This window comes from Mustela nigripes, chromosome 5 (assembly GCF_022355385.1).
Source record: "Mustela nigripes isolate SB6536 chromosome 5, MUSNIG.SB6536, whole genome shotgun sequence".
NCBI lineage: Eukaryota > Metazoa > Chordata > Mammalia > Carnivora > Mustelidae > Mustela > Mustela nigripes.
In genome coordinates this window covers 15,539,970-15,563,282 of record NC_081561.1, presented here as the reverse complement: position 1 = coordinate 15,563,282, position 23,313 = coordinate 15,539,970, and the positions used below count along the sequence as shown (strand labels likewise).

The following is a 23,313-nucleotide window of genomic DNA, read 5'->3' as shown; positions in this document are numbered from 1 at the left end:
GGCAACTGCTCCAGGCCTAACAGAGAGCCTGATGTGCACTAGGTGCTTAAGAAATATTTGCTGAGTTGATCAATCAATGTCCGAGTAAATGAATACAAGGCTGAGTGAATCAGCAGATGCAGAAAGACCTTACTACAGCTTCTGCACACTTAACCCTTCATCCAGGCAGTCAAGGCTCTTGGTGAATTCGCTCTACTTCTTCCTTAAAATTCCCTTGTCCCCTTGGCTTCACATCTGTGGTCTCTTCTCACACTGCCACTTCTCACTGTGGTGTCTTCCGCACACTTGGTTTTCCCTCCCACCACTCTAAATTCTGTCCATACTTCCACACAAAGAAGAACTTAACCACTTCAGAAAGGCTTCCCCAACTCACTCGGTCTACAGTGATCTCAAGATTTATGAATGGGATGGATGAGGGAAACTTATAAGAATACATATATACGGGGGCCCCTGGGGGGCTCCGTCAGTGAAGCCTCTGTCTTCGGCTCAGGTCATGATCTCAGGGTCCGGGGATCAAGCCCCGCATTGGGTTCTCTGCTCAGCAGGGAGCCTGCTTCCCCTCTCTTTCTCTGTGATCTCTCTCTCTGTGTCAAATAAATATAAAAAATATTTAAAAAAATTAAAAAATAAAAATAAAAAAGAGAATATGTGTATATGGAATGTGTATGTAATACATAGGTCTATACCCACATATACATATGCACGTGTTGTTTTGGGTCTTAGAACTATTCATCTTTTCGTTTCATAAACATGTATAGGAATTTCCTCCTGAACCAGAAGGATCGCTCCTTGATAGAGGTCCCACTTGCACCTTCACAAGTGTTTTTCTCCACAGCAGCAGCAGCAGCAGCAGCAGCAGCAGAAGCACAATGAGAGATGCTTAGCTTTGGCTTATGGTGAATTATTTTCTTTAAGCAACTGGCAGGCGTGTGAAGTCTGTGTTGTCTGCGGGCTCCTAGCATTCGATTTTAAAAGGCATAGGGCTAATTCTTCAGTATCTTGCAGTTTTCAAACAAACTCATTTCAAGGAGTTTCTGCAAACATGAATGAAAGTGATGGACACTTTAGGATTTCTGTGAGAAGGCACTAAACACGAAAAGCGCCGAGAAAGACAAAAACGGCTCCTTTTGTCTCAGATTTTGACTGTGCTCAGACGGCATCTAGGCTTTTCCCCATTGCTTGGAAGAACCGTACCAAAAGCTTTGGCCATGGGGCACCTGGGTGGCTCAGTGGGTTAAGCGCCTGCCTTCGGTCCAGGTCATGATCTCGGGGTCCTGGGATCGAGCCCTGTGTTGGGTCCCCTGCTCAGCAAGGTTGTCTGTCTCTCCCTCTGCCTCTACTTCTCCCCCAACCCCGCTTGTGTTTGCTAATAAATAAAATCCTTAAAAAACAAAACAAAACCAAAACTTTGGCCTTGGTGGCTGACTCCGAACTCTCTCAGCACCCAGGCGTCCCTCGTACTCCTCCTTCCGGCACCCTTGCCGTGACTGCGGGCACGCACTTTCCCCCATGTCTGTGCTGGGAAATCTGCAACAACTTCTGTCCTACAGGGCATTTCTCAAGTTTTTCTCGGAAGAGATCATGCTCTACCCACGAGCCGTCACCCCTGGGGCTTCTGGTTCTCCATGTTCAAGGGCAGAGGTAAGGGGACAGCCCCAGAATCTGTCGGCATTGTGTTTGAGTCCCCATCCATGAGGGGGTAAATACAGACATACGGGAATGGAGCAGGATGGGGAAAACCATTTCTTAGTTTTGTAACTGTTAATAAAAAGGTGAAAGAATTCTTTTGTTCAAGTCTTATCACTTATGTCTTTTGACAGAAGAGCCTCCTGAGGCTTCTGTCTTTCCATTCATCCCTCCCTGCTGTGTCTTTAAAGCACCCCGTCCAGGGCTGTCTCCTCTAGGCTGACCCACGCCTCCCACTGAAAATACTAAACCACGATGCTTCTCTGGCCTGGCCTCCTCCGAAAGCACTGCCCTGATTTAGTCCCCTCATTACCAAACGCGCATCTCTGTCCTCAGCTCACTGCCCTCTGGCAAGCTCATAGCGTCTCTTCACTTCTCAAAGTGCACTCATTTTTCCCAGAACCCGAGCCACGTTTTATGACTACCTTCTTGTGACTCAACCCCTTGACCCTGCCGTGACTCTTCCGGGGCTTGTGTTCTCCGACTCCAGTATTACTGAACCTCTCTCTATGAAGCAATGACAGATCACTCCCGTCTCGATCACTGTTAACGTTTCCAGCAAGCATTAATAACCTAGGTAGTCAACACATGTGTGGCGCGAACAAAGGATTGCTAGAATGCCATGGAAGATAGGATTAGGCATAGGAATCAGAGAAAGCCAATCCCCGTCTCTCAATTTTTGGAATCATTTTCTGGAAATAATTGTATTGGTCAAGGGCTGAACTTCTGCCGCAGCTGAAATCACGTCCTTCCACTGCTACTGGTAATTATCAGTTCTGTACACGATGCCCAGGTTCCCGACTGCACTGAGCACTTCCTGAGCCGCACCAGCAGACACGCCTGGAGCGGATCCTAGCAGCTCGGCGTTGCACAGAATGCGGCCTCGAGTGTGCCGCCGAGACAGTGACTGTTTGGACCTGGACAGGTGCTCCCCTGTCCCGACCAGGCAACTAACTTAGCAGCATCCCCTGAGTTTAAATGGTTAGCTTCCAACTCCATGATTCCTTTCCCTCTCCAATAACTTTCTAGTCCTGTCCCCAGTGTTTAAGTTTCACCTGTTTATGTATCTTCTTCCACTTTCACCTACATTTCCATCCCAGACCAGAAAACAGAGTGAATCATGGGAATGTTCTCGATTAGGGCTGATGGCCTCAACATTTTCAAATTTTCTGTATGGGACCAAAGTAGGTACCAAGCGGGATATTATCAATGTTCTTCCTTTTTTTAGTAAATAAACCTGGTTTAAACGACAAGAAACGTGAAGACACAAACACCACATCTGCTTTAAAGTCTTTATTATCCTGAATACAAAAGACAGAAGTCCTTTAGGATATAACAGAGTTCTTTATGTGGAAACATTATTTTTTTTTTTACAAGTGAAAAAATAAATACCTCTTGGAATAAAGGCTTATATGCTAATATGTGCCATAAAAAAGTAGAGTTTTAATATTTGACAAAATGTCTGTGCAAAGAAACAAATGCATAAACACATTACTGCTACATTAAGGCAATATGAAAAGTATACTCGGAAATCTCAGTAAAGTGACAGTGTAGGTTTCTAGCTTTCACTGAGCTAGTATTGCACCCAATAAGGTCATCTAGGTGTCCCGACGTCCTAGAAAACCCACAAGCTGACCAGCATCCAAAATGCCCCAGTGGGAGTGGAAACTGTGACTAAGAATGTAGAAACAAAGAAATTCAAAACCCCTCAAAGACCTAGGGAGAGGACCACCGGAAGTTAATACTTAAGCACTTACTACCCAAAAAAAAAAAAAAAAAAAAAAGCATACGATAATCTAAGATACCTACGATAAGGCTATAAAAGGCTTGATGGCTCGGGCAAAAGCAACCCCAGGGGATGAAGCTGGAGTAGAGGTTTTGGGAGAAGTGGGACCCCCCCCCCCCCGGTTCTCCATGGTGAGGCTTCATCTCTGCAGGCAATGCTCTGCTTCCCGAGGAACAGGTGTCCCCTTTTCAATTTCAAAAAAATATCCCACCAACTCAAGAGCCCAAGGAGTGCGGACTGCTCCACAGAAATCTTATAACCAGACTGGTAGCATTTTATAATCGAAAGACTTGGGGGAAAGAGTGCAGGGATGGGGGAGAGGAAGCCGTGCATACTGAGTTCTCTGCCTGCCACTAGCCAGACCGGTTTATGCCTGACAACCTGGCTGTCAACGTTTTGAAAGTCACAGAATGGACTCTTTGACATCCGTTTGCCTTCCAGTCGTTCTTGAGCAAGTTACAAACACAGAAATGACATTAAAATGACAGTTTCTTTAAGAAAAGTTTCCTATTAAAATGTTCAGAGCTCCACGACCGTACAAAAAGAACCAAGCAAATTCTTAAAACGAATTCTTACAAAATTTGCTGCCACGTAGGAAACTTACCTCGGGATACATCAGGGGACTTCACAACATCTTTCCTAAAAGGTACCCACTTTTTGGCTCTGCTGCCACTTAACTGACATCACAGATCCTACTTATTCCTCTAACTGGATGATGAGAAGATTGAGTCCAGGGAACGTGTCCATGTCCAGAACTCTTCCCGGCCCCACCACCACCGGCGCGGACTCTACACGTGGTATGTTTTGGCGGGGAGGAAAACTCGATTTGTCCTTTTCTTCCTTTTTTAAATGTTGCATGGCAGATGGGCGCGGCGAGCTTTTTGTTTTCTCCACGATCTATCATTTGTGTAGTTAAGTAGCAGTGCGGTCCGTGGAAACGTGGCATGTCCCGTGAAGGGCACAACCCGTCAGATTACGGTCAGGTTGAGCAGACTGGTGTGGGTCGGCAGATAGACGTGCTGCACGTGCTCCACCCGCGACCTGCAGACCGGACACGACTGCAAGAGAGAAGGGACGTCACTCGTTAGGACGCCTCCGAGGATGTGTGTTCAGGGCTCACGAGCGGCACCTACTCTAGTCCGTCTGCTATGTACCTTATGGCCGCGACTATTTCTAGATCTCAAGGGGTAGAGATCTTTGTCGTTTCTCTCTCCTTTTTAAAGATTTTATTTATTTATTTGATACAGAGAGAGAGAGAGAGAAAGCATGCATGAGCAGGGGGAAGGGCAGAGGGAGAAGCAGGCTCCCTACTAGGCAGAGAGCCCGATGCGGGGTTCGATCCCAGGACCCTGGACTGTGACCCGAGCTGAAGGCAGATGCCACACCAACTGAGCCAACCCAGGAGCCCGGATATCTTTGCTTTCCAACAGGTTTGAAAGTCTATACCTTACTAAGGATTCAAAATATTATGAAAAAGTACAAACCGCAGGTAAATTATTAGGTTTTTCATCTCATTCTAACCCAGGCACGACGAGTAAAGTGATTAGCACGAATTCTTGCTGTGTGGTGAGGCTGTGCTCCCTGCAAGGGCAGAGTTGCGACCCTCTGGCAGTGGGATGCAGGGGAGCTGAGACCCTTCCAGAGTCTGGGTGTCCCTGGCTCAGGGGGCTGACCCGGGCCAGGGCGGCTAGACTGATGCCATGTGGCCCATGAACTTGGCTCTGCTCTGAATCCCATGTCACAGCTTCGTATCCCCAGCTGGCTTCTCAGCAAGCATGGCCCTCCCTCAGCCACAGGGGAGCGTTAGGCATGGGGGTCCAACCATGTGAGGGGTCCAACCATGTGGGGGTGGGGAAAGGCAAGTCCTTGACCTACTGTCCCTGGAAAAGAAACTCCTTGTTAGTAACTCATTATCTACTCTCAGGAAGGACAAAGGCGTCCTGCCAGCTCAGTATATAACCATAAAAATAGTTCCGAAATGAGCAGCTTTTGAAGGACTAGATAGTGTTTGGGGCTAATTTTAAAATAAAACCACAGTGACATTTAGCAACCAGTTCTTAGAAATGACATGTTGAAAAGACTATTGTTAGCGGAAAATGTAAGGTGTGAAAAAGAAAAACATACGTAGTAGCTTTTGTTGATTGTATTAATATTAAAATTAGTTTGACTTGCTACCTAAGAGCCAATCCAGGATGCCCCCTCGAGGCATATGCAGCAATAAGAGGAAATTAATCACAGATAACCACAGCCGACAATCCCTCCACAGAACGGAAAGTGAGCTCTAACTACCGCTTCTCAGATGCTCTAACTACCGCTTCTCAGATTTCTTTTTCCAATATTTTAAGTAAATCATAAAGACACTGCCCCTCAGTGTCAGGAAGTGAGGAGCAATGGTCCTAGCCTCCCGCTCACCCGCTCATGAGATGTTACCGTGGGAGTCTGAGCCTCGTTTCCAGAACTTAGAAAGGGTCTACGATGTAGAGCAATGACACTGTTGGAAACAGTGCGCTGATCCAGGGTGTTTCCCAAGAGCAGTACCTTTGAAGTCCCCACACAGGAAGCCCCCACCCTGGGGGTGCAGGTGGGGCTGGGCATCCCGGCTCCAACCGGGCAGCCGGCAGGTGCTCACTGACGGTGAGCAGGGGGAGGGGCGGCCGCCGAGCACCCCTCACCTGCAGCTGGGCGGCGCAGCCTTCACAGCACACGGTGTGGCCACAGGGGCAGAAGGCCGAGTTGATCTCCTCCTCACAGCACACCATGCACAGCATGGCCTCCTTCAGCTTGCGCAGCTTCTCCTGCAGCGCCCTGGTCTGCTGGCAGCTGAGGCCCTCACAGCTGGTGCAGTTCAGGCTGCTCTCCGAGGACTTAAGCGGGGAGCTGGGAGGGCTGTGCTCGCTTCTCGACACGAGGTCCACAACGCCGGCATTGTACAGAGCCCTCCTGGCATGGTCATACACCTCCTTTGACGTTCTTTTAATATCGAAGACGTACTTCTTGCCAAGGTTAATATTTTCATTCAGAAACAGAGAGGCCAAGTGGCCCTTCAGGTCTCGGCTGTACTGCATCATGACGGCACTGGTCACCGTGTCACACCTGCAGGGACAGACGGAACGTCCGCTTCAGTACCATAAGCCCCAGTATTCCCATGATTCAGACCTTCCGATGCTACCATGCCTAAGAATGTTCGTGTCAGCAGACATTGGTATTCTTTACTGCGTGCCCAGAAGTAAATTCTTCCAGGGTTATGTGTGTTAAACATTTCCATGATTCTACCTCTGTTTCTCCAGCGTCCCCAGAGGACCTGGGATAAAGCAGCCGTCAATGGAGAGGACAGTGAGCGTGCGCCTCTACCTCCGGGGACAGGAGCTCCAGTCAAAAACAGCTCGTGGCAAGAAAAAAAGGACATGTTCTTCTTTCCTGGCTTTATGCTAAAAATTCCCACCAATTTTCCATTCTGCTCCAAAATTTTTATGTCTATCTTAACAGAAAAAAGGTTAAGAATGCAATTAAATTTCTCAGCCTTAATTTCTCACATATTTGGGTCAAATCACAAGTCTGCTTTAAAGCACCTTCCGAAATGAGGGTTTCGCTAGTGTGGCTAGAAAATCCTTCCTGGGTGCCCAGTAATCGGTGGGTAGCCGCTCTCCCACAGAGACGACTTAGGTCACCCTGCTGGGGAAGAGCAAAGCAGCTGTGGGTCAGGCCCAACGAGGAGGCGCCGTGAAGGAATAAGGTCAGAGAAGCAGGGATGTGTGTGCACAGCTCGTTCCCATGCACGTGCTGTGGGGAGAGTGGGACCATGTTGATAAGGACCCCCGTGCTACAGCAGAGCAGGACCAGTGTTGGAAAGCGGCGGATTTCCTAAGTCCTGCACAAGATCCACGGACACAATGGTACCAGAAACCACAGGGCCCTTGTTGTCACTGAAAATCCGGAGCTGCGGACCGACGCTAAGGTTGTGGGGTACAGGGCGCTACCTGCCTGTAGAAAGCGTGGGTCTCCGTTATTGCTCGGTAGAGCCCGCTGGCCGCCCTGGTGCTGATCATCTTGAACAACAGCACCACGCTGTTCCCAGACTCCTTGGTGACGGTCAAGTACACGTTCTTTCCCGACTGGGTGGCCATCTGCACCACAGGGTAAGCGATCCTGAAAACCCGGGAAGAGAAAAGTGAGCCGGCCCTGGAGGGGAGATCTGTCACGGGATGTGCTCGGGACCCAGCGGGGCAAGCAGACGCTTGGTCTGGGGCTATAAGTAGCCACTGCACTCCCTGCGCAGAAAGGCGTGGGAGAACGGTGTGGAGAGAAGTGCTGCAGTGAGCTGTGTGTGTGTGTGTGTGTGTGTAGGTGGGAAGGAGACTTTAACAGCAGTGAACCTTTCTGAAAAATATTAACTCTGCCACATCAGTACACTTGAGTTCATAGTTTAAAAATAATGTAGGGGCACCTGGGGGGCTCAGTTCAGGCGTCTGCCTTCGGCTCAGGTCGTGATCCCAGGGTCCTGGGATGGAGACCCAGGTCAGGCTTCTGGCTCAGAGGGGCATCTGCTTCTCCCTCTGCCTCTGCCCCTCCCCCAGCTCATGCCTGCTCTCTTTCTCCCTCTCAAACAAAATCTTTAAAAAAATAAATGAAATAAAAAAATAATTGAATGGTCATCAACGCCTGAGTAAAATTAATATCCATGCCCAAAATGAAACATCTGATTCCTAAAAGCTAAGAGTCTAGCAAATCCCTTTCTGGTTTGATCTATTTTCCTATGCAGAGCTATAAAGGGATATGCATGCTTTGGGCTCAATAAAAATGTAAGACATAGGTTACCTATTAATTGGGCAGAAGTCGTCTTTGCAAATTGAGATTCCTTCAGGTCCAACTCCAATGAGGAGCTTCTGGCCCTCGCTGTCCCTCACGGAATGCCACTCGATGCCATAGTTTTCCATTGCTGACACGATCTGCAACACCTGGTATTCGGCCGAAGCCTGGCTGGTCCCCTCCAACTCTTTATGCTTCGCAACAATGCTGTAGGACACCAAAAGGGCAGAGAGATATGGAGAGATGAACTGATGTGGACTTTAGAGAGAAATCAGTATCATTTTCACTAGTGAATCATGTGGATGTCAAAAACTCAAAGCAATGTAGCATCGACATTTCATTTATTTAGCAAATTGACTGTAAAATACTTCTGAGGCACCACTCTAGATCCCAAGTGTTCAATATTCAGTAGAAAAAGCAAATGGGGGGCTGCCTGGGTGGCTCAGTGGGTTAAGCCTCTGCCTTCAGCTCAGGTCATGATCTCAGGGTCCTGGGATAGAGTCCTGCATCGGGCTCTCTGCTAGGCGATGAGCCTGCTTCCTCCTCTCTCTCTCTCTCTCTACTTGTGATCTCTCTCTCAAATAAATAAAATCTTAAAAAAAACAAAAAACAAAAAAAACAAGTGGGTATGCCAGACGGGATGAACTGGAAGAATTATGGAAAATCTCTAGAAATATACGTTAAGAAATTTTGCATATAGGAACTCACACAGGTGTCTACACTTACTTTGTAAGTTTCATTGTAAGGGATTGATGAGATCATCTGCAACTGAAGACTGCAGGATTTATTCTATCTGTGGTGGCAGACAGCCTCTAACACAGTCCTTCAAGATCCCCACCTCCTGAGAGTCACACCCTTGTACACTTCCCTTCACCCAAGTGTTGTGTACCAGCTGTGTTAACGGCTGGCTGGATTCACAACTCACTTCTAATGCACAGAACATAGCAGAAGTGATGGGATGTCACTCGCTTCTGAGATTAAGTTCTAAAAGGACTTGGCTTTGGCCTTGGGTGTTCCCTCTTGCTCTGACTGATGGCTTGTCCTGGGGGAAGCCAGCTACCACGTTATGAAACAGCCCCCCGGAGAGGCCTGTGTGGTAAGGGAGGAAGGCCCTGCCAACACACCACGTGAGTCAACCTGGAAGGAGACCCCTCTTTCGGTTGAGCCTTTGGATGACAATGAACTCCACCAACGGTTTGCCTCATGGAAGATCGTGGAGAACCCAGTGGGGCCACAGCTGGGTTTCTGACCCACAGCAGGGAGAGATACTTTTTGTTGCTCTAAGTCCCTAAGTCTGGGGTAACTTACTCCCCAGGAATATGTAACTAAGACACCTTAGGTCTCTTGGTTTAATCCTTGCTGGGACGAAGAAAATACCAACATACGTGATAGACTTTTGAAGGAATCTGTATCCTTCAGAGGTCAAGAGATTTTAAAAATTCATCTTCCATAGCATTTTATATAAGGGCATTGATTTAGGTGGATTATGTCTGGTATCTGTAAATTTCTCAAAGAAAAGGCTAAGAATCTTTGGAAAATAACTGGCTAAATTGGGCAATGGCCTAGTCTTAGCCTCACCAATTATCCGTACAGAGACCGTAGATCCATTTTCTTCAGGAAATACGGATAAATTCACTAGCTGTATGAACACGGTTACCCCAAGGCAGCCTCACCTGTTCAAGGTGGTGCTGGAGAGCTCCTTGGCACACAGTTCCTCGTAGCTGTACTTGGCCGTGTTCTGATTGTAGTCTCCAAACTTGGTCTGGGCCAAGAGGGCGCTGAGCTCCACTGCCTGCTCCGGGGAGCACTGGAGGTGGCCGGCCAGGAGGGTCTCCTTGATGTGCAAGAAGAAGATATGCCTGCGGAGCCATGAGAGAAGGAGGTCATCCCGGGGACGAGCTTGATATCAAGCTTAACCTGCTTAGCAATTCCATAAACCGTTTTAGGTAAGGGAAACACAGTAATTTAAAAAGCTACCCTGAAAATGCTTGCCAGTAAAGAGCTGTTTTTGTTTTTTAAATCATGAGTATTAAGGCAACATAAGTGTAAGAACTTAAGTTTCTCTGGAATAAAATGTGTAACCGAGACAAAAACAAATCAAATTAAGACAAATCCAGCAACATTCAAGTTATCAAATAGAAAATAACTTCACACAAGTTTCTGCATTCAATTAAAAAAATTTTAAAGAAATCATTTTGAGAAAAACTTGATCTCGATGTGGACTTGATATCTTAGCTCCTCACCTTTATTCAAATGACCCTCAAATCTCTAGTTTGCCCCAACTTCTCTAAGCATGATATTCAAATGTCAAATATAGACACCTCCACTGGATATTCAGGATCCTAATTTCACTTTGTTCAAAACCAGACTCATCACCTTTCTTCCCAAATGCTCTTTTTCTCCCAGTAGAAACCTGAGGCTTATTTGTTATTTTACCCATAGACCCACTTTCAACATTTTGTTTTATTTCTACCTACTTTCTATCTCTGCAAACTTTTTAAAGTCAGTTGTAGTCTCCGTATTATTACCTCCTATGTCCTACTTGTGTCTCTCGACTGAGAATTTACACTCTCCCCCAAGCTGATCTCTCTAGACTCTGCTAATCCACCTTCCAAGCTACTTGCTTCTGGGATACGTTTGCCATTTGTCTGCTCAAAAACTCTTCAAGGGATCCCAACTGTTTGCCAAGGAAGCATGCTATTGGCATGAATCCAGCTTCCGTGGGTCTGGCCCCCAAGGTTCAGCCACATGTCCCATCATTCCCTCCACCAAGTATGCCCCGAGGAAAGGGACGATTTCTCTTCCTGGGAAGACCTCGCATGTTCATGTCCTCGTGTCTCTGGTCTTGGCTGCTCCCTACGTCCTGGGGGGCATTTTTCCTGTCCCCTCACTGAGATACTTTTTCATCCACATCATGTGCAAACTGTTTATTTCTCTATCACAGTATTTGAAGTTAACTTTTACAGTTAGCTGCACATTAGCTGACTTCTCAAGTGTCTCGAGCACCAGAGAGCCTTGTGAATGGATGTAAAACCCCACATCGTCTGCCGACCCCAAGTTCCATTCCATTTGTGCCTGTCCTAACTGCATACACTATTACATGCTACGTTTCCTATAAGGTGTGTCAGACTCAGAAACTCCCAGGAAATGCCACCTACATTGCCCGTTAATCCAGACTGCCCAAGATTCCGACAGAGTATCTAAAACCACCACAGACAGACCAGCCTAGGTTATAAAATTTGACTCTGGCAAACGTACGGGTATAACCTTCCTTTAATGACTTGTTATAGCTTTTCAAACTTGCTTAAATACCACAATATTCCTCCCACTAACAAATGAGTTACGACCAACAATAAATCTCTGACACTGCTCTGAATACAGCTCATACGCCCAGCTTCCCGCTTGCGCTGGATACCCTGATTCCAGTCCTCAACAGTGCTTTTTTCTTTTTCTTTTTTTTTTTTTAAGTTTTTATTTACTTATTTATTTGACAGAGATCACAAGGAGGCAGAGAGGCAGGCAGAGAGAGAGAGGAAGAAGCAGGCTCCCTGCTGAGCAGAGAACCCGATGCGGGACTCGATCCCAGGACCCCGGGATCATGACCTGAGCTGAAAGCAGAGGCTTTAACCCACTGAGGCACCCAGGTGCCCCATCAACAATGCTTTTATTTATATACTAGTCCTATGTCTGACATCCTAGGTAGAAGGGACACATGAGCAATATAAGAGAAGCCGGACTAGAAGTACAAGGGGGAGGGGCCCTCTGGACAGTCTCATACCATCAGGCAGACAAGAACCACTAATCTTCCTTTAAGAGATGTTTAAGTTCAACGTTTTGTGTGTTCTAGAAAGATAAAGAAATGTTTAAAGTTATCAGACTCTGACAAATACGGCAGGTTTTTCTGGATTCAAAGCCCCAATGACGAAATCACGGTAAGAATGCCTAAGAGCACGGAAAGAAGATAAGCACGGTTTTTATTAACCCAAACATCTGTTAAAGTATTTTTGACACCACTCAACTGAAAAGGTGGTCCCTACTGGGGCAAAGAAATAACCACAGAAACAGCTTGTTTTCAAATAGCTATCCGAGCAGTGGGGGCTCGCACTCCCGTGAGATCGTGGTGGTACAAACACCGCTTCAGCTGTCTAAGGCTTTCTCACAGGCTGTTCAGTAAATTTCATCTTGGTGGACGTAACCCTGTCTCTGTTCTCACGGGAGGGCCAACAGCTGGACGCAAAACTCTGAACACATGGGGATGGTAAAGAAGAAATTACAGGCTGAACGAGTATAAGGGCATCACCACAAACCAAGTCTTCTCCATGTAAATACTGCTCAGGTATCTTTTAACTTCTTTATATTAACCTAGAGACTAGTTCTCTGTTGCATGAGTGACGTTGCACCTCCAAGAGGCTCAAAATCGATCCAAGTTCTCTTTCTGAACTATCCACGCCCGCTCCTAGAGAGGCGGCTGCCGGAGTCAAAGGCAAAGGAGCAGGAACAGAATAGGAACAGGTGGACAGGGGTCCGAGACCACATGCGGCTCTTTTCTCAGCCTGTGGGTCAGCATTTCAAAAGGGGAGCAGCAGAAGGACAACTGGCCTTTTCTACGTACCCCCTCTAGGCTGGACGGCAGTGCATACCCTGTGAGTAGAACAGTCCTCCCCTTCCCCGCTAGGTGAACTTGCTGATAGGGCCCTTCCAGGACCATGACCTGTATTCTGCAGGTCATGGCTATCAGGGAATCTTTTCATTTGAAGTCAACAAATATTTGTCATTTATTGTCTCTGTGCCAAGCCGTACCCTGGGGTCACAGGGTGAACCGATCTGATAGATCCTTTTTACGCGGAACAGGTGGGCCTTTAGCATGAAGGAATGATGCCCTACTGCGGTAACTCCTCAAAATGGTTTTTGGGGGACGCGTTGATGCTCTTGAGGAGAACAAGACAAGAAGCAATGACCACAAGGGTCACCAGCTGCGGTGAGCCACCAGCAGACTATTTCATGCCCTCTTCCCAACAGGGACGGTGGCACACAGCTCGGAGACACATTCCAACAAGGAATCCAGTGATGGCTCAAGTGTTCGCAGGGTGATTTTGAATCAAACACTTTTTTTTCCTATTTTCTCTTGAACCATTTGCTCTGTAACTATCTACTTCATGGACTAGCCCCCGCCATCCCTTTTTGTAAAATGGGCGAAAGGTTACCGATCATATCAAAATAAGCAGAGGTGAGCAAAGAAGTCATACCTGCAATGAAATTGTTTAGGATTTTGTTTACTTGAGAGAGAGTAGAGAGAAAAAGAGAGAGCACACCAGCAGGGGGAGGGGCAGAGAGAGAAGCAGGCTTCCCGCAGAGCCAGGAGCCCAGTGCAAGGCTTGACCCCAGGACCCTGGGACCATGACCTGAGCCGAAGGCTGTTGCTTAACTGACCGAGCCACCCAGGCGCCTCATTGAAAATTTTTTTTAACTAAAGATCAAAAGTGGTTGACATCTCTCATTGGCTTTAGGCTACGTGCTAGAATCACAAACATAAAGAAAGTCTTTGGGGAAAAAAAATTCTTTGTCTTAAGCAAATATCTGTGAATATGTCCTGAGACAAATGCTCAAACTGAATTTTCTAAACATTCTTCTGGCTGCGTGATTCCTCAAGTTTTACTCAGTTATTAAGCAAATGAATTCCATCAATATGCGGATCAGTCTGGAGGCTCAAAGCGAAACATTCCAGCTCACTTGGGTCTTTGCATCAAGGGTACAAATGAATTCACCCCTGCTGTGTCATTATGGAAGATTTTAAAAAATGGAATAAATATTAAGGAGATGTCATATTCTAATTAAAAAAAAGTCACATATCCTTAAGACATTTTTGTTTCAAAGTCCTTCGAATTTCTTCTACTTTAAAAATTAATGTCTTTCCATAGCTTTAAGGAATAAAGTGAGTTCATTTAAGAACTGTGAACAGAGAACTGTCCTCTGAACACCGGCTTGTCTTGTAAAGAAATCACCTAATAATCAAAGCAGAACTTTTTGGCAAATCGACAGGGATCGCTGACCTGCCCATCACAGGGGGGTTATACTCAATCACTGCCATCTGGTATCTTCCCGGTGACATCATTGTGAAGAACTTTCTGTGACACAAATGTAAATCAACTATATTTACATTTGCTGTTAGACTCTACATTGGAGTAACAAGCCTAAAGCATCTTTAAAATGGCTAAGAAGTGATTTTTAAAAACTCTCCAATGCCAACAACTGAACAGTGTCTTTCCCCCAGACCTGACTGACCCTGGCCAGTGATGCCCGTGTGTCTCTCACCCAGTCAGAGCCCCTCTGAGCTCCCCCACGTGCCTGCCTCAGGCCAGTGAGCCAGTTCACCACATGCATTTATTTTAAACCAAGCTCCAACTGCTGAACTATATTTAAAAACCATCAAATTAAAAAAAAAAAAAGAATTACTATACATTTTTTGTTTCAGGTCTTAAATTCCACTGAAATAAAAATCAGTTCATGACAGATCCTAGGCTTCAGTGTAAAAGCTAAAACTGTAACAACTCTTAGACACATGTGAGGGTATCTCCATCCCTTGGGCAGTAGGCAAAGATGTCTCAGGACACAGTAAGAATCATAAAAGAGAAACATGGGTAAGTCAGACTTTACCAAAATTAAAAATTTTTACTCATCAAAAGGGATTAAAAAAACAGGCAAGGGGCGTCTGGGTGGCTCAGTTGGTTAAGTGTCCGCCTGTAGCTCAGGTCATGATCTCAGGTCCTGGGATCGGTCCCACATGGGGCTCCCTGCTCAGCAAGGAGCCTGTTTCTCCCTCTGTCTCTGGCCCTCCCCCTGTTTGTGCTCTTTCTCAGTAAATAAGAAAATCTTTTTATTTTTATTTTTTTATTTATTCGGCAGAGAGAGACACAGCGAGAACACAAGTAGGGAAAGTGGGAGAGGGAGAAGCAGACTTCCTGCTGAGCAGGGAGCCCGATGTGGGCCTTGATCCCAGGACCCCGGGATCATGACCTGAGTTGAAGACAGACGCTTAATGACTGAGCCACCCAGGCTCCCCAATAAATAAAAAAACTTAAAAAAAAGAAAAGAAAAGAAAATGGGCAAGCCACAGGAGAAAATACATTTACAAAACACGTCTCTGACAAAGAACTGGTACATAGCAGAATCTGCATGGACCAAAAACTCAGTAAAAATGGGTAAATGATGAGTATAGATACTTCACAAAAGAATATGTAGGAAAGGCCAATAAGCACATGAATGAAGTATTTAACATTATTAATCAAAAGAGACCTATCATTTTGTCGTATGTAAATATCTTACCAAAATATCTTATCAAAAGGGGAAAAAAAGAACTGTAGACAAATGCAGAGTTCTACTTAACGATATGCATACTGAAGTCTTTAGGGGGAAGTGTACTTACCCAAAACTTAGTTTGAAAAACATTAAAAAACAAACTTGTGATAAAGCAAATGTATTAAGCTGATTAAACTATAATAGTAGAATTTAGATCAGGATATTGGCTGTTCACTGTAAAAATCTTCAACTTATCTACATGTTTGAAAATATTTATAGTAAGAGGCTCAGTAAATAACATTCATGGAAATCCTTTTGGTCATGGTTCAAAATTCGAATGAACAGCTACCTATCTTAAAATGAACTATCAAATCTACTACACTCCATGGAAGGCTTGTGATTGAGAAGCTGTCAGGACCAAATAATGACCAAGTCAGGTCTCTATTCAGCTTAAGGAAATCCTTCTCAAAGCCGAAAATGGGAACCATAGAACAAATTTGTTCTTCCTCAGATTCCAAAGCAGTTAAAAGACACAGGGTTGTTGGTAGGGCAGAAAGGGAAGGGAAACCTCCTATCTTAGAAGTGATTAACAGAAGCATGAGATCTGCACTTGGAAAAAATAGGATTACTAACTCACAACAGATACCTGACCCAGGCAAAGAAAAACCCAGGTCATCCCGCAGTTTAAATGTGTTCCCTACATTATCTTTCCCAATGGTTTGGATTGTGGGGAGTGCTATTAGATCCAGGAGAGTTCTAGAAACAGGCTACAGTGGGGCATGACTGAAAGAGGACCTCATTCGCCTAGAGCTGTGTCTCTCTGGGCACCCTGAGTCTGACTCTATATGCCATCTAAATAGTCCACTTTTAGTTCAAATGACAGATTTAAAATTAAAAGTTCATTTTGGTTACATAAAAAATCAATTTCTTAATGTTCTTTGGAAACTTCACACAAATATACAAGTATGAAAAATTCATAAAGATACTTGAACGTGTCTAGACGGGAGATCTGTGGCTAAAATAAATATATAGTCCTATAAACATCCTATACTCTGCGCAAAAAGAAAGACTCAATAGTTAAATTAGAATTCAGAAATCTAAATACTTTCTGAAAACAGTAGCAAAGTCTGCTTTTCTTTCCTGGAGCCTGTTTTGTCCTTGGTCATACAAAAAAAGAAAAAGAAAAGGAATGTGTCATTCTACTCTTTGGCATAGAGTTGATATGAAAAACACAGTGACACCTTTACAGCAGATAAATATTGCTGCAACAGTATCTACAGAACATACCCACTCTGAACCCCACAAAGCTAAATTACGCTAAGCAGGCTTTACGAACAGTGACAACGTACTGAAAAATTTTGTACATGATTACAGGTCCTGGCTAGGATCCATCTGATTTGGTTTGAACACCTTTTTAAAAATATTTTATTTATTTATTTATTTGAGAGAGAGAAAAAAAGCACCAGAGCAGGGCGGGTCAGAGGGAGAAGCAGACTCTCCACCAGGCGGGGAGCCCAATGTGGGACCTGATCTGGAGACTCAAGGATCATGACCTCAGCTGAAGGCAGACTCTGCCCATGGTTGCATCTGGCACTTGCTTTGTGGATTCAATGAGGCCATCTTCCCTGGATTTTGACATCCAAGTGATTTTTTGCTGGGAGAAAGGGGGCACATGGTTCAGTAAGTACTTAGAACCTACAGACTAGCTGAAAATTAGATTAAGAGAGCCTCTTGCTTGAAAACTATCTGAATTTCATAAATGGTCCAGGCAAGTGGTAGCTCATTTTAGATGAGAACTAATAGCCACAGTAAATAAAAGGCTAGGAGTGGGGTAGAAAGAGTGAAGGAAGGAAGCAAAAGAATGCCGAGCACGGAGAAAATTCTTAACAGATAGTAATCAATACAAAACATTTTTTAATGTTGAGATTTCTTTTAGATTGTCTCAAACTTTTCAGTTGATAGAAGCAAACTGGTAAACGTTTCACTAGCTGTAAGAAAATTTATATTATGAATATCTGTTAACCCCATTTTTATTTCTAATTTCTTAATTCATGGATTCAACAAATGTTTATGCACCAGACACCTGGTAGACTCTGGAGATACAATGTTGATCAGCCCCCTGTTTCACGGAATTTAAATTATTAGAGTAGCTGACAATAAACAAATTGTCACATAAGTAAATGGTAGTGTTACACGCTCATTAGATGCTATAAAGAAAAGCTACATGATGCCTTGGGACAGTGCAGTCTCCTGGGCAGACCCAGCAAAGGCTTTCCCAAGGAGCAATGGAGGACAGCGGGATTTAATGACTGGAGTCAAACCCGGCACACCACTGGCTCGCACAGCTGAAATCTTGATAAAATTCAACGTTCAGGATTACAGCATTTCTCTGAACATGTAGTTCAGGACTCCTGGAACCCTTGTACTGAGGCTGATTTCTGGGAAAGAGAATTCAGGTGTTGATGAGTCTTAAGAACGTGTGGGAGGGCCCCTAGCAAAGATGACAGAACTCTGCTAAAATGTAGCAAAGTCAAGAGAAACAAAGATTTTATTGGCAGTGGGCGGTATAATCACCATCTCTGAAGATGAAGCATGTAATTCTCAAATCTCTGGCTTTGAAAATGTTGACAAAATCTGGTCTCAATTGCTGTGAATAACTGAGAGACTTTAAAAGGCAAGAATTTCAAAGATCATTATTATTTCAGATCTACCTCCAGAATACACTGGTTTCACTTTTAGTTTTTAATGCACAGCATGGCAAACATCTGCCGAATATACCTGCTTGTTTCTGCCTCTGAAATGACCAGCTGAGTCTGAACCAGACTCTCTGGTTACTTTCCAGACACCCCTTCCCCCGCAAACCTGCCACCACCTTCAAAGCCAAACATAATAATCTGGGTAAAGAACCAAATCTAAAATTAGGCCAAATCAGAGACCATATTAACTGTATCAATCTAAGCAGACACTTGATATGGTTTCTCTTCCTTCATTTTTTTTTTGGGGGGGCAGACCTTCTGAAAAATATATTTAGGAAAACATTGAGGAAAATAAGATAGAGAGGAAGCAGAAGCAAAGGAAAAAAAATTACTGCTAGAAAGGATTTTTAGAGACAAACTCTTCCTGGGCTTTCAAATTGAGAAGCTGCTCACGGTTGGCTCAGTCCTGGAAGTCTGGACACTCTGGTAGTTGGGGGCAGAGCTGTACCTAGAAAGCAGCACTTCTGCCCCCCTCCCCTCCCAACTACTCTCCTGTTACCAACAGGCCTTCCTGTGGCTGCCTCCTTAATCTGATGCAAACTAATACATTCACTGCCCCCACTTTGACCAGCTCTACCGTGAGTAGGCCATTTATGGCCTACTGAGACCAATTTGGCCAGGATAGTTCAGAACCATTTAATAAACTATCCAAACACTTTCAGTATACTAAATATCCCCTCCTGACTTGACTTTGAGATGGTAGAAAATCACAGCTCGTAACTGGACTGGCAGACCTGGGTTTACAGACCATGTAAACAGATCTACTTTATTTTCACAGGAGTTCATATAAATATTTTATAACGAATTATTACACATCAAAAAGTTTACCAACTAGTTTTATCTGACTGACATGACGTGAGAGAAAATCAGTATTTTTGCTCCAGAGTTACATGCACATAAAAACAAGGCTAATTGTAACTATACTGGATCCAGCACAACTTGTGATCCTAATAAAAAGGTACAAATGTTAATTACAATCACTTTAGTTACTAAAGCAGAATGCTCTATGCTTTAGGTGGCATTTTCTTCAAATTCTGTATTTTGGACAACCCCATGAAAAACCAGTAAAATTCACCAATATTTTAAAAGCAAATCAAATGCTTAGGTCACGCTAACTTTTTGATAAGATTTCAAAGGGAACTGGAGTCAAACATTACCTAGGTAACTAGGTATATATTCTCTGAGTGCTATTAAGCATGAATCTGAAGCGTTAAAGTCAACTGAGTCAACAAAATATGAAATTTCTAACTCAGAATATCTCTCTTTCTTGCATGGATAAAATGGACTTAATAATGGTTATTAACTCAATTGCAGAAAGCACAGGTAAAGACCATCCAGTGGCAAACTTTAAAGTCTATAATCATTCATAACACCATTGGGTCACGCTATTATGACTGCAGCCATTGTTCAAATGAGATGTAGTTGGTCCTCAAAGCTTCTGCAGATTTAAAAAATAAAGCTGTAACATCAAAATAGATTTGCATCCAGAGATCTGCAAAGGATTGCAAAACTACGCAATGAAAATTCCAATATGTTGTAGTGTGTGTGTGTGTGTGTGTGTGTGCGCGCATCCTTTTCTTTTACTTGACTCCAAGTTATCACACTGAAGTGCAGGGTGAAACTTTCATGAATCAGCCTTAAGTTAAAAAACAAACCAGCAAACAAACAGCACCTATTCTGATTAATATAAACAGCTAAAACAATCTTAAACATTCAATTATGTGAATATTTTGCAAGACACTTTCAGGAACACTAAGAATGCAATATACTAGCTTGCCCAGAGACAAATTGAACATTTCCCTTACCCTTTAATAAAGTTCTGTAACAAGGAAAAGGAGACATTTCAAATTCAAATGAAGAGTATTTCAAAATGTTTCTATCGGTCCTTCAGCAGAGGACGAAAAAAAAATGACATGCTAACAACTCTTAACGGATTTTGCTCACTTATCTTTACACTCACATTTTTCATGTGCATGGCAAATTTCCAAACCAAAGGATTATGAAAAAATATTAGAACTCAGATCCAAAGTTTGTTATTTTTAAAAGTCGTTTTCTTTTTCTTTCGTTCTTTTTTTTGTACCATGCCGCTATATGATTTAGATCTCTTACATTTCAGCGATAAATACTGAATGCCAGTTACTTAATTTGGCTCATCTTTGAGAAGTATTATAGTCAGTCCAGGGGAGAAAGAATTTTCTGTTTGAAAAAGGAAACAACATGCTCCGGTGGTCTACCATGGCTGGTGGTTTTCTAGAAGTAAAGAGATGAATTCAACAACCTAATCATGTGTTATTTATCTATAGGTTGGAGTTCGATTACACCGGCCTTACAAAGTTCTCTTACCAAGTACACAAGAAACTTAAAAACTTCTACAATTCTGCTCTGAGTCAGACAGAGCTCTTTGCTGCATATTGTAATCTGACACTAGGCAGAAGTTGACTAAGTTTAAGTAACCCAAGAGGAACTGTTTCCTGCTTTCTGTTAGAACGGTCTACAGTGACCTGTAGTAACACGGCTGAGGCAGAGGTTACTATCGGGCATTATATGTCGCTATCAGGAAGTCAGTTGGGGTTTTAACCTTTTTTTTTTTTTTCTGCGTTGTGGCACTGATCCCGAGTGTTTGTAAGTATTCAACCCTGCTGCCTCGTTGTTTACAAGACAAGAAAAACCTCAAGACCTAGAAAATACCCCACAGGCCGACTGGGCAGCTCCCTGTTCACCTCAAAAGAAGGGCTGGGCCGTGGAAAACTTCTCAGTTACGAACCAGCTCACTCTGTATTACACCATTTGCCTGTGAACATCGCTGGGGAAGGACAACGGCCCTTTCTAAATGGAATCAAAGGTCTATGTGACATTGGTTTATTTCGGTGTCACTTTACCTAGTCTGCTCCTGTAAGATGAGATGAGGCTCCACGAAGAACTTGACTCTCAGTTTAAGCCGGTAAGGGGCTAGCCCATCCATCTGCTGGGAGATCCGATTTCTCAGATTTAGCCATAAACTTTCACCTTTGCTACCCGTAAATTGCAGTCCAAAATAATCAACTTCTATAATTCCCAACCGCCTGCACACCTAGAACAAAAATGAAGGCAACAAGGGTGAGGAGATGGTTCATGGAGTCCAAGCAAACCCAAGGACACCATCTGGGTCTAAGATTCCTGCCTGCTTTTCAACAAAGTTCAACGAAGGTATTACAGTGCCTGTTTTAAGCTGTAAGAACAAAGTTCTAAGATCCCGGTGTTGCTAAACCAATAGAGAGGCTTGTGCTTCCTTTATCACCCAGGACACTGTCCTCTGCAGTAGAGAAAAAGATGTCCTCAAAAGCAGCCTTCCAGAAAGGCTGAGGAAGGGAATCTACAGGGTATTTTCCCTCTTATTCCAATCACTGGAATTTCCTCCACCAGCACAATCTGCACAGCTGATCTGGCAGATTATCCGGACAATTTTAACCATCTGGACTCCAAAAAAAACAAACACATTGAGGAAACACGCCACAAGTGTCAGCTAAGCTTGTTACAAGAGGTTTTGCAAACATCTCAGGTCTAGGCGGTGTGACGGCACAGCTTTCCACTTGAGATCAAATTTGCTGTCTGTCCTACCAACACGCACTGTTTCGAACCATTCTTCTCGACTCCTAAGGAAATGCGTGCTTTAAAGGCAGCAGAGTGCATGACCAAAACCCACGGTCCTCTCGATCCCCGCAAACGGGGAGGTGCAGGTGAACGGTCCATTTGAGAAGCAGCAGGAGACGAGGGCCCCGCTTGTCTGCCAAGCAACCCCAGGGACCTGCGACCGCCAGCAGCCACCTCATCTCAGGGCTCAGCTGGCGCTGCCAGACCCCGCGGGGACCCGACAGGAGGCATCATGCACACACCTGCGGCAGGTGTGCTGGGCCGCCTTCTTCCGGGAAAGTGCGGGGTTTTGGGGGGCAGGGGGGCAGGCCCGCCGCGCGCGTCCTCTGCAGCCCCCCCTCCCACGCGCTCGCAGCCTGCAGGGACCGCGTGCCCCACGGCCGCGCGGAGGAGGGGGCGCGGGGCCGAGCGCCCGGGACGCGCTCCCCCCCGGCCGCCGCCGCAGCGCCGCCCGCCCCCCGGCAAGCCGCGCTCCCCGGAGCCTGGCGCCGCCGCGAGGCCCCTCGGCCTCGGGGGACCAGCCGACCCCCACCCGCGCCTGCCCCCCCCCCCCGTCGTCACCTGGTTGAGGCAGTCCTCGCCGTTGGCTTTCGCCTCCACCTCCACCTCCATCAGCACCGCGTCCGGCCTCGTCACATAGCACAGCATGGCTGGGGCCGCCGCTGCCGCCACAGCCGCCTCCTCTTCGGTGCGCGCGGGGCTGCCGCCTCGCCGCGGCTCACACCCAGCCCCGGGCTCGGCGAGGCTGGCCCTCGGGAGGCTGCAGCGCCGCAGTCCGCTGCCCCGCGCCCCGCGGCCCCCGCGCCCTCCTCCCCGCCACCCCCTCGCCAGCCCGCCCGCCCGCCCGCCGGCCGCCCGGGTCTCCGCGGCGGCGCCGCACTCCAGCAGCCCGACTGCCTGCGGCGCGACAGGGACTCCTCTGATATAGTGGCCCCGCCCCCTCCGGCTGGGCCCCCCGCCAATCACGGCGGCCCCGCCCCTCCGCCGCCGCCCGGCCAGCCAATAGCGGCGCCGGCTCGGCCGCGGCCCGACCTGCCAGCGCGGGCCGAGTTCTCCCCGCCGCCCCGCGAGGGGGCCGCCTGCGGACGCCGCGGGCTGCGGGAGGAGGGCGGCTCCGGGACGCGCCCGCCGCCTCTGCCCGCTGGGCGACGCTGCTCCGAGCCGGCGGCAGCCCGGGGCTCCGAGGCGGGAGCGCGCTCGGTCGGGCTGGACCTGAGCGGGACTCCGCGCCTCGCAGCCGCCGCGGGTCTCCGGCAAGCCTGGGATCGCTCCGAGAACGCTCTTCGGGAGAGGCGCAAGCGGAGAGCCCAGGGAGCTGCCCCCAAGCTCGCTGCAAACTCTTTTCCCCGGGGG

The 23,313-nt window shown here is 46.1% G+C and overlaps 1 protein-coding gene across 2 annotated transcripts; it reads right to left on the bottom strand.

Annotated features, from left to right (window-relative positions):
• Positions 1-2,964: 2,964 nt before the first annotated feature.
• Positions 2,965-22,747, bottom strand: MYLIP (myosin regulatory light chain interacting protein). Of its 2 annotated transcripts, none has more exons than XM_059399493.1 (7): positions 22,522-22,747; positions 21,210-21,400; positions 9,952-10,137; positions 8,288-8,485; positions 7,454-7,618; positions 6,145-6,565; positions 2,965-4,530 (listed from the first exon to the last, which is right to left on the bottom strand). In XM_059399493.1, the coding sequence occupies exons 1-7, from the start codon at positions 22,606-22,608 to the stop codon at positions 4,441-4,443; spliced, it is 1,338 nt and encodes a 445-aa protein (XP_059255476.1). In that variant the 5' UTR covers positions 22,609-22,747; the 3' UTR covers positions 2,965-4,440. The 2 variants fall into 2 exon arrangements, with proteins under 2 accessions (XP_059255476.1, XP_059255477.1); XM_059399494.1 differs by having other exon boundaries at positions 21,210-21,295.
• Positions 22,748-23,313: the final 566 nt, after the last annotated feature.